Genomic DNA, 13,695 nt, shown 5'->3' on the forward strand with positions numbered 1-13,695 from the left:
GCAGGAAATTTCTCTTCTCAAATTTTTACAGTGGTTCCATGGTAGTTTAAAATATTTCCTTTGAAAACTACACAATAACATGAGAAATATCTCCTCCTGTCTTGCAGAAGGGCAAAATTTCTACCAGACACTACACTGAAAACTTGAGCACACTTTGCATTTCCCTGGTTGGGGGCTGAGGCTTCCTTTTGTGACTTACTTATCCTGCTGAACTGATGTGTTTCCCTGAGAAACAGTAAGACGACTAAAAACATTCATTTCATTACGGGGCCGGCTTGGTGGGGAAGTAGGAGGTGACAGACTAGCCTCTGGGGCTCCAGAATCTGAGCTACAAAAAAAAAAGAACATCTTCTTTAACAGGTTATGATTGGTTAGAAAAGTTAAATGCAACATGCCTCAAATGTTAGATGCTCTTTTCTTAAGCAAATAATTAAGATTGTAATACTAGCTACAGATATTTCTCAGAGAATGCAAAAAAACTTAATGCTGCAGAGTGCAAGATGGCACAACGTTCAAAGACTAAGTGGTAAAAGTGAAAGCTACAGGCAGAAAACACACATGTAGAACAAAGGAATTCTTATAAAATTGAAGGCCTTGGAGATATTGTTGACTTTGATTTAAAAAAAAAAGTAATTTGCAAATGCTTCAAAGGATATTTTCTCAGGGCTCTGCCCCTGAGTTGTTTTGTACAGAAAAACAACCTGGAAAAAACTCAAAACCATGCATAAGCTGAGCAATGAATATCAACACTGACAACAATACTAACTGTCCTGAAAGAAAAGAAAGAGAAAAATACAGAATTATTTTTCAAGAAAATTCAAATTATGTCATAGGAAATAAATTTAAAATTATCTTACAGTTTTTGTTCTTTTGTCTTTGTCTTTTCCATTGTTTTCTCATAGGCTTTTCTCTTTGCTAAAGGTGAAGGCTCAGGTATCTTCTTCTCTGGAAGAGATGGCTGTCTCGAACTAAAACAAGAGCAACCATTATCTCAGTCTAAGGCCCTTCACAGAACATTACCTGTCATTCTTTCAGTGTAATTTCAAATTTTAGAATGTACTTAATCTATTATTGTCTCTCTTGAATCTAAGGATTATAAACTTGTTCTCACACTTGAATATAAAAATATACCAAGTTATTAATGTTCAAAGTTGATCAACATACATTGTCAGATACTGAATAGTTAAAGGAGATTTACTAATTCAATAATAAAAGAGAAACTCACTAAAAGAAATAAAGTGGAGTATGCATCCAAATTAAGATGATGGAAGTTCTTAAATTTCAGATTCCACATTTGCATCTACAATAGACCATTTATGATAGACATGAAGAACACATAACTCTTATATACAAATGAAACTTTGCAGTAACATATTAATGTTAATTAGGAAGTGAGAAGTATTTCCCATTGACAATCTGACTAGTATAACATGGCTTCTCTTTGTCCCCCACTTCCCTTCCATCTCTCATTTGTCTCTCCAGTTCTTGCTCTGAAATAATTCCAATTCACAGTCACTATGGTCCTTCTCCCAACCTTCTATTCCCCATTAAAATTATCAAGAAGACAATATTAAAGCTGACACCCAAATGTTCTCATTTCACCATAGTCAGACAAAAGAAAAAACAAAGGAATCTGAGTGGTCTCCATTCGTCTGAACTTCCATTTCTCACTAGCTGAGCAATCACAAAAGCAACATTTGCTTTGCATTTTCCTATTTCTTTGTATTTAGAAGGATTTTTTCTATGAATATGAAACACTCATTAAAAGCAAGAAAACAGATTCTGAAAGTGGTTTTGCTCCATGCAACTCCATTAACCAGATAAAACTCATTTGGCAGGCCACCTGCCTGACATGGTTACGACCATCAGTCTCAGAGCTCTACAGGTTCTGAATATGCATAGCTCCAACTTCTCTACATGTTTCCCTTAAGAGGAAGTCTGTGCTACATAAAATCCACCTGGAGACAGGAATGCAGAATAACATGATTTAACATGGACAGCACAACCACAAACAGCTACTTGACTCAAGTAGATGAGACACTCTCAAGTGATCACAAACCCTAACTGGAATGTGTAGGACCTGTAGGACCTAGTGCCAAGAACTGCATATCAACCCTAGAGTTCCCTGGGGTCTTCAAGAGATAGGAAAAGGAGGACAAGTGATAACCTGCCTGGTTTTGCACAGAAGCCTAGCAGTTACGTCATAAAAAAAGGGGAGAAAGTGGGTCCAATTCCCTCAAGGCGAGAGCACCCATTTCTATGTAGGGCTCCCTTAACTCTACGCATACTGTGCAAAGGACACCAAAAAAGGTGGAACAAGACACACTCCCTTCCCTCTCTTTATGCTGGACCAGTATGCATTTAGGAATGCAAAAATCCTGAGATCACAAGGCAAATTCTATGAATCAGGCTGATAGGTCTTCCAGGAAGGATGACGAACAGGCTATAGTGTCTACTGCCAGGGTTGCTTATATGTCTACTGAGCAGCTGCTTGATTAAATAAACCAGAAACTGGAACTCAAGCTCCTCTGCCTCACACTGGCATCCTGCATACTTGGACATGGGGGCAACTTTCACTTGTTCACTCTCTACCTGCCCTTGAATCTTCCATCTTTGACTCCACATTGGAACATCCTCAGAAGAGGGTGTAAATAGCATCATCATTTTCTGAATTGTTTTTGAAAGCCTGGTATTATAAAAGCAGGTATTATAAATATGCAGCTATCTTGCTGGAATTAACTTCCTAAGCACAGGTGTAAAAACCAGGTGCATGATGTCAACGACCTAACAGAAAGGGAACAGGACACATACATACTTCCAGGTTTCCAGAACCCTTTTACATTTGCCAGGACATCAGACATCTGAACAGAGCTGATACAAGTCCTACAGAAGACTTGAAATACAGAATACTCTGAAAAAGCTGTTGTAGATGAGGTGAGCATATCAAAGGACAACAGCAGTAACCAAACAGAATTCCAGTTAAATTAACTGTTGGCCATATGTATTTAGGTGCCTCCCTAAATAACAGAATCACACAATGGTCTGGATTGGAAGGGACTTATAGATCACCTAGTTTCAACCCCCTTCTCTTAGTCAGGAACACATTCCACTAGACCAGGCTGCTCTAAGCTCCATCTAACCTGGCCTTGAACACTTCCAGGAATAGAGCATCCACAGCTCCTCTACGTAACCTGTTCTAGTGTTTGACTCTCACAGTAAAGAATTTCTTCCAGTATCTCATGTACACCTACAATCTTTCAGTTTGAAGCCATTACCCCTATCCTATCCTATCAACATATGCCCTTGTAACAGGTCCCTCTCCAAGGACCATGGAATCACCACAAACCTTAGAAAATTGAGGGGGTTCCAGAGTGAAGCAGTTTGTACATATGCACCTGTCTCTTTGAGAATCAATATTTTGGATTATTGTTACAGCCTCTACATTCCCGAATGTCGCTTAAGTAAGTGGCACAAGGGAGAAAACATTTATTGCAGGTAAGGTCACAATCTCCTCCTGAATAATATATTTTATTATGAGAAATATGCTAGCACCACAGGCCCATAAGGGAAGGCCAGATGGGCCATAAGGAGAAGCTTTCTTCAACTATGACCAGATAAACCAGCAAGAGTTCTAGTTTTGAATAAACACAGACACTTGTAGGGAGAAGGTCACTGCAGATTGATTGTGGGAATTTTTGATCACTTAGCTGCTAAAACATGATCCAAGACAATTCAATATGTGAGGCCTACTGCTGACTGAATTGACTTTTTGACAGTATGTAACTCTCAAAGTCTTTCAGAACACAGTTTTGGGAAAATCCTGTTTTGCCTTTTTACTGGCTCACTTTCATAAATGGATACATTCTAGAAGATGGAGTGAGGCAAAAGTTGGTATTACCTGAGTCTTGGATGTCAGGTCATAAGACTTGATGTTTTAGATCTTGAAGCTTCAAAAGTCTCTACTCATCTCATGCTAACTGCTGAAACAAGTGGGTTTTCTCCACCTGTGCTCACTCTCAAGAGCATTCTTGCCAAGCAGATTCTATTTGCACTGAAGCCATCAGCATGGGTTAATAATTGCTGTCAGCAGTGTTTTACTGTTCACGATTGCCACCTCAAGCACATGCCAGAAATACATAGTAAAAAATACAAATTGCAAATGTACATTAGGCAGAGACTGCTGTAAAAATATTATGCAAATAGGACAGATGAATATTAAAAGATGCATGACTCCAGAACCTGTAACATGAAGATAGCTACGGGACACTGATTTCCACATCACTGAATGTGGGAAGTGCATTGAATTTACACATGAGCTTGTGCAACATAGGAGCTAGTACCTAAAAAGCCAAGAAATTAGCCATTCTTGCAGTGAATGGCTAATAAATAGCAGTGGTATTGGTAGATATAAAATGAACAGCAAGAGCAAGTGAAAATTAAAAAAGAGTGTGTGTGAGAGACATCTGCTGGTCCCAAAGTAAAAAGACAAAAATATTTTTAGCTCTATTTAGAATCAAGAGATACTTTCAGTTAGTAATATTGTTCTGCAGTTAAGTTTGCAATCTGCGAACAGAAAGGATTTTTGAGGATTCGTAATATCTAACATTTTCCTTTCAACTTTTTACTTGAATAATCTATTGTTGCACAGACTTCTTCATTTTATGCACGGTCCATACAAGACAACTCACAGAAAGATTTTTCCTAGTAATAAGGACCATATATAAATGCCATGATAAAGTTTTTGGGTTGTGTGCTGTTATTTTGGTTTTTTTTAAATCTCACTGCTGTTCTAATCAGATTCTCACTATCTCCCTAGAATGTGCATTTCCCATAGCACTAATATAGCAAACTATTCAAGGTATTAGAGGGGCTTTCCCCTCTACATAGAACACAATTACAATAACAAAGCACCTTAACAGAACTTAACATCTTCAGGAAGAACCACAGTACTTACAGGACTGCATTTATGCTTTCTAGAGTGGTGATGGTAGAAAGGAAGGAGCTTTGTCAGTATTACTTAGTAAGTTTCAAGTATATAAACCTCGTTTGTAAAGTTAAGATAATAGATTCAAAGAAATTGGCAACATGCATTTTTAAAAAGCAAAGGATAATTAGTACAGCGTGGCCAAACTTACATGCTGCCTATCTTAGAAGGTAAGCCAGATGGTGGGGGTATAAACTCTCTGTCCCTAGCAGAAGTATCATGTGCGTCAGCAGCCACCCCACTTTCTTGGGTTTCTGCAGCTGATGCGACAGAGCCAGCCAAGGCAGAGTTTGCAGCACTACTGTCGGAGACCAGGTCGCTGTTGGCTGCATACAGCAATTCCATCTGGGTGGTGGTCCTGCGGCGGGCCTGGAGACACACAAAAACCAAACTGCCACTTCAACATGCAATGGTGTGTGTCAAGAGTCCTACACTCAAGCTTATCATTATTAGCTGGCAATTAGCATCCCCCTCAAACACTTGGCAACTGCCTTTGGAAAATAAACCAAGAAGCTTGTGTCTGCTTTTGGGCAATGATTTCAGAGGAGGCAATTCAAATTCAATTGTCAAACCACTGATTTGACAACTGGTTTCCAAGGATATCCTTTCAACCAGCTGCCTGCCAATACTACACGAGTACAATATTACTCACCTACGGTTTATCCAAATGAAATGTTATAAAGCAGAGAGGAATAAAGCAAAGTGTCAATTTAAATAGCTACAATTATACTGGTGTGACTTCTAACATCAATGCTTCTTCTCATATACAAACTCTGCTTCTTCTTTGTTTAAGTCACCTCAAAAGTCCACATGAATTAAAATTCATTCAGCATTTCAACAATTTGAAAACAACAGAAAAACTCACAAAAGAGCTAAGCTTTGTGCAACACAGTAATTTGTAAAAAATGGATCATACATGTTAGGTGTGATTTTACAGTGAAATTAAGATCTATTCCTCAGGGAAGACAAAGATCCAGTCAGAAAAGAGCCATTACCAAAATGATATGTTTATTTCATTGCATTTTTGGACCATACTCACTTAGTCAAACAGCCCAAAAAACTGCACACCAAGGAATGTCACCAAATAATTCAATAGCCAATACAGATGGTTCCTTCCAAAGCCAGTTGCAGTTGGAAAAGTGGAGGCTAAGCTACTATTTACTTTGCAAACTTGGTTTATGCTCCTGTGCTCACAGGAGCAAAATTGCCATCAGTGCACATTTCCAGTTCCCACTGCCATTAATATTAAACTGTAGTCAGCCTAGATATGTAATTAAGATCCTGGAGGTCAAATTTTTGTTTCATAAATGTCAAGATTTCTGTGACAAATCGCAAACAATAAGCATGTTCACAGTTCCCACTGGCAATAGCATTGAACTATAGCCTAACTAATACTAATCTGCAAAACTACACCAGTTTGGAGTGCAAGTAACTGGAACAACATATCTCTTTCTGGAATTCTAATAACTTAACCCCAAAATACTGAAGAAGTTATTTTTATCATTGCTTCGTAGAGAGGAGTGTCACACAAAATCATATTGCACACAAATCATATGTAAAGTACATCAGTTCACATTTTGCACATCTTCATTCATTGAAGTCTCTTGGGCAAAGCAAGAGCTTTTTTTTAATGATACCAGAAGGTATAACTAAATTATGAATTATTATAGAATCACAGAATCACTTAAAAGACATGTAGAAGAATTATCATCATCATCCTTATACATCCTACCTTGCTTTTGGGCTTGACTTCACCACAAAGCTTCAAGAGATCTGAAGATAATGAACTAAAAGAAAAATTTCATCACAATTAGAAAGTCATACTTTTTGCAGATTTGCAGATGTGTATTTTAATTTTATTCTTCTTTCTACTGAAATTGTGGGCGAAGTACAATGAAACAATATTAGAGATACTTTCTAAAGGATACATGATTCTGCATTACAAAAGGAGGAAATTACAGTAATTTTTCTAGTAGTAACAAAGATTTCCTCACCTTCCTTCTGTTCCAGGACTATGCAATGGGGCATCCTCATCAGTACTATCTTCCAAATTTTCTAGAAAATTTCCAGAAGAATAACATTAGTCTGTCCCTCTACAACAGGATGTGAAGGTTTTAACTGCTATACAAAGCAACTCAGACAATGTTGAAAGCGATTTTCAAAATATCTTGACTATTTTCTATCCAGCCCCACTGCCTTTTCATGACACCTAAAGTAATTCTTTTCATACAATCTAAATATATCATACATCTAGGCATATTTTGCCAAACATGGTCCTCTGTCTACTGTAGCAGAGCAACAGAGATGATAGAAAAACAGAAATTCTAGAAGGAAATCTGTAAGAAAGCAGATAAAGCAAAGAAAATTATCTGCAAGACATGGAAGATATGGGATGTAAATCAATGGACAGTGAGAATGTCTCTTTCTCCTCTTTTTTTTTCATCTTCTTGCTCCAAGACAGAATCAGCCTGGCTATAATGAAAAAGAAAATGATATTTTTAACTAGCTAGTGAGCTGAGGCTCAGCCTCCTCTGATACAGAATGCCACCAAGCATTTGAGCTGAAAAGAAGCAAGCATTTTACTAGGATATAAGGATTCATTTCAAAAGAGGATGATGCTACTAACTTAATACTATAGAATGGCTTCCTAAAAAGAGATTAATTTCTAAAGGAAGCTGCTTAGTAGAAATGTCCTGAAGCAAAAATGGGTACACAAACCTGGCCACAGAAGACAAAACCAGCATGCATGCCACACATTAACACTGTCAAACCTCCAGTTAACACGTCTGCATGCAAATGGTGCAAAACATTAAGCTGAGACAATGAGTCAAGGGCACATGTACAATCAGTTCCAAACTGCTGGGAAAGCAAATCCCCTAAATTGCGTGTTATATTCTAATAATATATTTTAGGCATAGATCAAGGACATACGTAACACATTTTTGCAGGCAAAGTCCCTTATTTTTGAACATACTCATGAAATATTAAGGATTAAATAACCTTGTAATGACATTCCATTACACCTCCTTACTAGAAGAGACACTATGTTTCTTTACTTAATTTCTGTTAAAAAGCAGATACCATTTGCAATGCATAGAACAAATATATTTGTAACCCACATTAAACCAGGTTTGTCCATGTATATATTTTAGAGTGCACGTTCATGCTTTGGAGAAAGAGAGGAAAGATATGCAGTTTTCAGCTGAATTTTGAGAAGGAATTGAAAAAAGAGAAGAAAAATACTGCTTTTTGTGTATGCCGCATCTAAACATGCTCCCTGAAAAAGTTAAAACCATCAACCTAGAACCAACACCAATAATAAGCTTCAGAGTTACCAAACTGCTGAATTAATCTTAACAATGTAATCTTAATTATCAGAAACACAACAATATTCTAAAGAAAGCAGGCTCACATGAATAGCACTCTGAATTTTCAGGTTTCTTTTTGTTCCATCATGGATTTGAGGCCAGATGAAAACCTTTCAATATTTATTATTATTGTCATTAGTGTTGTTACTATTGCTATTATTATAATATGCCTTCTGCAAAAGTGGGGATTTAGACTATTGCTCCTTTCAGTAAGACAAAAGCAGCATCACTAAAATAAATGCATTTTAAAAAATATAGGATTCCCATTGGAATTTTGTTACTTCATCCCCCTACTCATAAAGAACTTGTGATCTCTTTTTACAGGTAACTAAGTAGAAAGTGTGGAATGACCACAAAAGGTGGGATTTTATTTGTAGGCTCACTCTCATGTGACCTGATGAATTTCTTCAGTTTACCTGCAATTCAACACAGGAAGACTGCCCAAAGCCCTGAGATAGAAACCAGTGCACAGAATCAACAAGAAGGTAGACAGAGCAAGATTCTGCGACAGTGAGAAGAGATGAAAGGAGAAATGAAGTTAGTAAAGACAGTAATGTTTGCAGGGATAGCTGCTAGCAAACCACTGCTTGCAGAACAGGTGAAGAATTTTCTGATTATTCGTCTTCATCCTTATGCAGTGGCAACTGGACGGTACCAGAATAATGCCATACACCAGCACAGTTCACCCAGAGGAAATGACATTTGACCAGCCCTCTCAAAATTTGCACATAAATGGTTGTGACTCACATCCATGAATGTCCATACATCACAGGTGGGAAGTAAAAGCAGCTTCCACAACTCCTCAAAGAGGAGTCACTTCAGCAACATTCAAAACTCAATTTCGTGGTCATTTTAACTCTTCACAAGAGCAGATGGGATAGTGAATGGCAGCTGGTTCATCCACCAAGGTGGATGTGCACTGAAAGTCCATTCAAGTCAAAACCTGAGCCTGTGATGTACTTTTCTGCAGACTAAAACTTCTTGTCTACAGCTGAATGCAAGTGTATAACTACACTGGGGAATGTTCAAGTTCTTCTGAGCCAAGTGCATTCAAATGGCTAAGAACTTTTGAAGACTGTGGATCTGAAAGCAGGCATCAAGAGGGCGAATCACAAGTACCATGGAAGTGCAATCCCTTTGTTTGGGATAGGGCTGCCTGTGCTCTACCACTGAGATGTCAGGCATCCTGGTGAGATTGATCTCAGGATCTGCTGCCACCCACACTTCTACCTGCAGGAACTCTGTCAGATCCTGCACCAATAGAGTCCCTGCAAACCAGCTGGCAATCCCAGCATCAAAGCCTCACTACAGTGGTGTCTGAACTCCCTGCAGCTCAAAAGGTTTGGTCACTAGTGAGCCACAAAACACAGACTACCAACAGTCTTGGACCTAGGCTGGTGCAGCATATTCAGCTGCATTTCCTTCCTATAAAGTGTTAGCGGAGTCCTGAGTGGCTTAGATACTCTAAAAGCTTCAGGTTATGCTTGCAAAGTGTTAAAAAGCTTCTTCAATGAGAAAACACTCTACCAAGAATTTGATTTCAGAGCTACTGTTTCAATACATTTAGCAAGTGGTTTTTCATTGTTTCAGATATTGTTAATAAGTAAAAGCCTGTCCAGAATTAAAGAAAATGCAATGCTGTCAGGAGAAACAATACTCCAACAGGGGTGAACATGCACACACATTAAAGGCCTGTTCTAGAGACACCATGATACTACAAACCACTGAGGTTCCTGAATAAATAACTGGCTGCATGCAGCAAGATCCCCTGACACAGATCTTCAAGTGTCACCTGACAGGAAGCTGGCCAAGTTCTCACCATCTCTACATTATGATCTATACACTTCCATGTAGTTTTGTGCTTTGAAATGCTGTGCAAATCTAGCATGGGACAGCAAAATGTGATTAAAAGTAGCACAAGACAACACTAAAGGAACTGTCACTGGTAACAGGATTCTTTTTCTCAAGTTCCAAATATAGCCAATTCTTTGGAGGGAAGAAAATAAGCTTAATTCATTTGGGAATAACTTCAAAGCAACAACAACAAGAGCAACTTGTATCTCAAAATCAGTGAAGTCAGTAACTTGAACACAATTGAAAAAGTAGGATATAATCCTGCATTCTGTACAATATTTACATTACAAAATGAGCTATTTGCAAAAGGTTAAAAATGACCTGCAAGTTAAGAATTGCCTTTTTTTCAAACCTAAAAAAGATGAGCAGAATTTGCCACAACAGTAGTATATCACAAAATCATTTTATGTAGTCTGAACATACTTTGGGCTCAAAAGCACCAAGTTATAAATTTGAAATAGAGCTCTGCTTACTGTCTTCACTTTTAACTACTACAAGGGCTATTACCATGAGTGCTAGGGGTGGTTTCAGAAAGGAAGAAATGCTCTTTAAGCTCATGATAATGAGTACATTTACAGAACAGTTCATGCAAATTTCACAGACTCACAAATTCTAAGATACATCAGTTAGTGAACTAGAATGAATTAGTAACTCATGCAGCTGTACAGTACACAGAAAGCTAAACATACTTACCCAGTGGTATGCTATCTAGGTCTGTGTAAATACAGCAACAAGGAAAAAAAAGTAACATTCCAATCAAAACATATCCATTTATAAAAAGAAATAAAACAGAAGTACCCAAACGTATTCTAAATTTTTCTTAGTATCATCTCATGAGAAGTAGAATAGATGCCGTAACGACATAAAATGCCAATCCAAAATGCCTAGCATATGATGACTGAACGGGACTGAATTTTTGAACTTCCCATTCAGAAGTTAAAACAATTCCAGATTGTAAAAATAACAAGCTGATTATTTGAATTTAAAAAAAATCTCAATAATAAAAAAAATTATTTCCTACATTTTACTGCTGAGAGGTTCTACTTAAAAATGTCATACATGCATTGTCAATTGTGAAGTATAAGATGTTACAATACAGCATCTATTCAGAAAAGAAATAGTCTAGAATGCCCAGTACAGCATGCATAAAAGGCAAACATGACATGCAGCTGACTATTCAGAAAACAAGATGAAAAAAGTACCTTGCAAAGCATGACCCAGAAAAGCATCAAGTTCAGGATTTAATTCAGCTTTTTCTTTTAGCATATGAAACAGCAGCTGGTTTTGAGTAGCACTAGTAATTTCTGTCTGCTTAAGGCGTCCCTCAAGAACTTTGATCTGAGCTTCTTTCTGAGCTGCTTGGAGACCCTAAGAGAAAGAAAGATGACAAATGTTTTATCACAACCCTTGTTTTACGAAATGAAAATTGTCAATTTTTTTTAAAAACTGCAAACACAAACAATGTGTACATTGCAGCTGCCTTCTTACATCTTGAAGATCAGGTGTCAACAAAGGGTCTTTTTCTTTCCTTGACCTTTTACAGAGACTCATTAAGCATTCCCTTAAATTGCATTCCTCAGACTGCCTTGCAAATATTCATCTAGGGGCTAAGTGGGACATGACTCCCAAGTGTAATTCAGAGTCTTTGCCATTTTTAAGAGTAGCAAGCATCTGAAAGATGAACACCTCAGCTTTTCACAAATAATTATTTTTTTAAAAATTATTACCTATGGTACTCTATGACAAGGAACAGAGGGGAGGTGGAACTGGGACAGGGTGGGACACAGAACCATAATCTTTCCTACCCAATCACTCAGTGAACTTTCAGCTTCTAACGAAAGATCTTATGGCCTAACTTATGACAGAATTCATTCTAAGAGAACTTCCCTAGAGCCATGGATTTGTGAGAATTTTTTAGTTGTAGAAAACACAGCCAAAGAAATTTACGGAACAGTTTCCAAATAGATTTCCAAATTCCAAAAGAAACAGTATGGAAAAATGAAGGTACAAAACATCATCTCAAAGGCTTGTAGGGCAACAGCAGACTTTGACTGTTAGTGCTTGAGTAACAAGTGTAGCCCTATAAATTTACACACCACATTTTGACTGAACTAAAGCTACATATCAATAGACACATTCCGGAGGTGAAAACAAAGAATAGAATAGACAGTAGGCATGACCAATTTTGCAAAAAAAAAAATCCTTTCAGCTTTTCTACATGACAATTACTAAACAAAAAGATTATAGAATCCTTCACATAATGGAGCTTTTTATCATAATGAAGAGAAATTGTTAACAGAGTGAGTCAGAGGCACTTTTCTCACATTAACTCTGTTGCAAGATCCATTCAAACACATCCAAGGGCTAAAAAAATATTAAAAGTTTGAAATTTCCAGAAGCCAATGTGATTGTGGGAATTTTCTTTACCCCTTTTTTTCCCCCCCACAAACATTTTGGATTACCTGCATAGTGATGAATCAAGAATGCAAAAGCAATCCCAAATTTCTTTGCGCGGGGGGGGGCGGGTGGGGGGCTAACCCAAAGACAGTTTCAGTATCACTGAAATCTTTCATTTGACTCAATGAGACAGAAAGAAAAGCAACAGCAAGAGCACACGATACATGTGTGCACAGGGTTTTAAGCTGCCAAATACTTATTTTGAAAATAAGAGAGTAAACATATTTTCCCAACACCTTCAGAAGAATCCCTGTGGCTCTACTCAGACTGAAGTATGTCATGCATCAACATATAACTTATATTTTTTCAGGCTCATATTTGTACAAAGGTGGCTGAGCCAGTCTTTTGAAAAAAGATCTAGAGCTCTCTTTAGGAGTTTGTTGAAAAACATAGAGATTTATTTGATTACAAAAAGCTAGTGCTCTTGTAAGAACAACATGAGCTAATTAATACAGTGAAGAAGGCTCTACTGGGGGTTGAGAAACAGGCAGTAAGTTGAAGAGGACAACAGATCTCAAGGGTCTTCACACTGAGAATCAGCATGACTCAGTAATGTTGACCAGCTTTGCTTTGTTTAACACACATTAGTCATGTCTTTATGTCAGCCCAATATATCTGCTCCTGGCACACACATACTTCATAGTCATGCCATAGTCCTGGCACACACATACTTCATTTACACATTACCTTATTGATACCCATCATAAGGAAGTGATCAAGCAAGTATCGAGCTTCTGTCAAAGTGCAAGCATTAATCACTGCTGTTACATCCAAGGTCTCTCCTTCTTCCTATGTGTGCAAGAATAAGCCCAGTCAGATTGTGAAAAATTCCAAAGAATTATATTAATTTATTGCCAGCATACTAGAAAGCATCAGCTTTGACACTTAAATGCTTTGCAATCTTAATTTGCATTACACTATTGACACTAAAACTCAGGCATCAATTGTATAAGTCTTCATCTCAAACTTCACATAGAAATTTTCACCTATTTTCACTTCCCAGCTCAGTAATTACACAGACAAACAAAAACT

The 13,695-nt window shown here is 37.6% G+C and overlaps 1 protein-coding gene across 9 annotated transcripts in view; it reads right to left on the reverse strand.

The window, feature by feature from the left end:
• Positions 1 to 13,695, reverse strand: part of KIF21A (kinesin family member 21A) — an 86,435-nt gene that overhangs the window by 16,311 nt on the left and 56,429 nt on the right. For 4 of the 9 annotated variants that reach the window (XM_053978590.1, XM_053978583.1, XM_053978585.1 and 1 more), the window contains 8 exons: positions 13,351 to 13,452; positions 11,409 to 11,574; positions 10,900 to 10,920; positions 6,979 to 7,039; positions 6,717 to 6,771; positions 5,136 to 5,353; positions 858 to 968; positions 200 to 328 (listed from right to left, as the gene is read on the reverse strand). In XM_053978590.1, the coding sequence (XP_053834565.1) occupies positions 200 to 328; positions 858 to 968; positions 5,136 to 5,353; positions 6,717 to 6,771; positions 6,979 to 7,039; positions 10,900 to 10,920; positions 11,409 to 11,574; positions 13,351 to 13,452 (863 nt within the window). The remainder of the gene's footprint in view (positions 1 to 199; positions 329 to 857; positions 969 to 5,135; positions 5,354 to 6,716; positions 6,772 to 6,978; positions 7,040 to 10,899; positions 10,921 to 11,408; positions 11,575 to 13,350; positions 13,453 to 13,695) is intronic. The other 5 variants (XM_053978587.1, XM_053978586.1, XM_053978582.1 and 2 more) reach the window with 2 other exon arrangements.

Source organism: Vidua macroura, chromosome 5 (genome assembly GCF_024509145.1).
Source record: "Vidua macroura isolate BioBank_ID:100142 chromosome 5, ASM2450914v1, whole genome shotgun sequence".
NCBI classification, from domain to species: domain Eukaryota; kingdom Metazoa; phylum Chordata; class Aves; order Passeriformes; family Viduidae; genus Vidua; species Vidua macroura.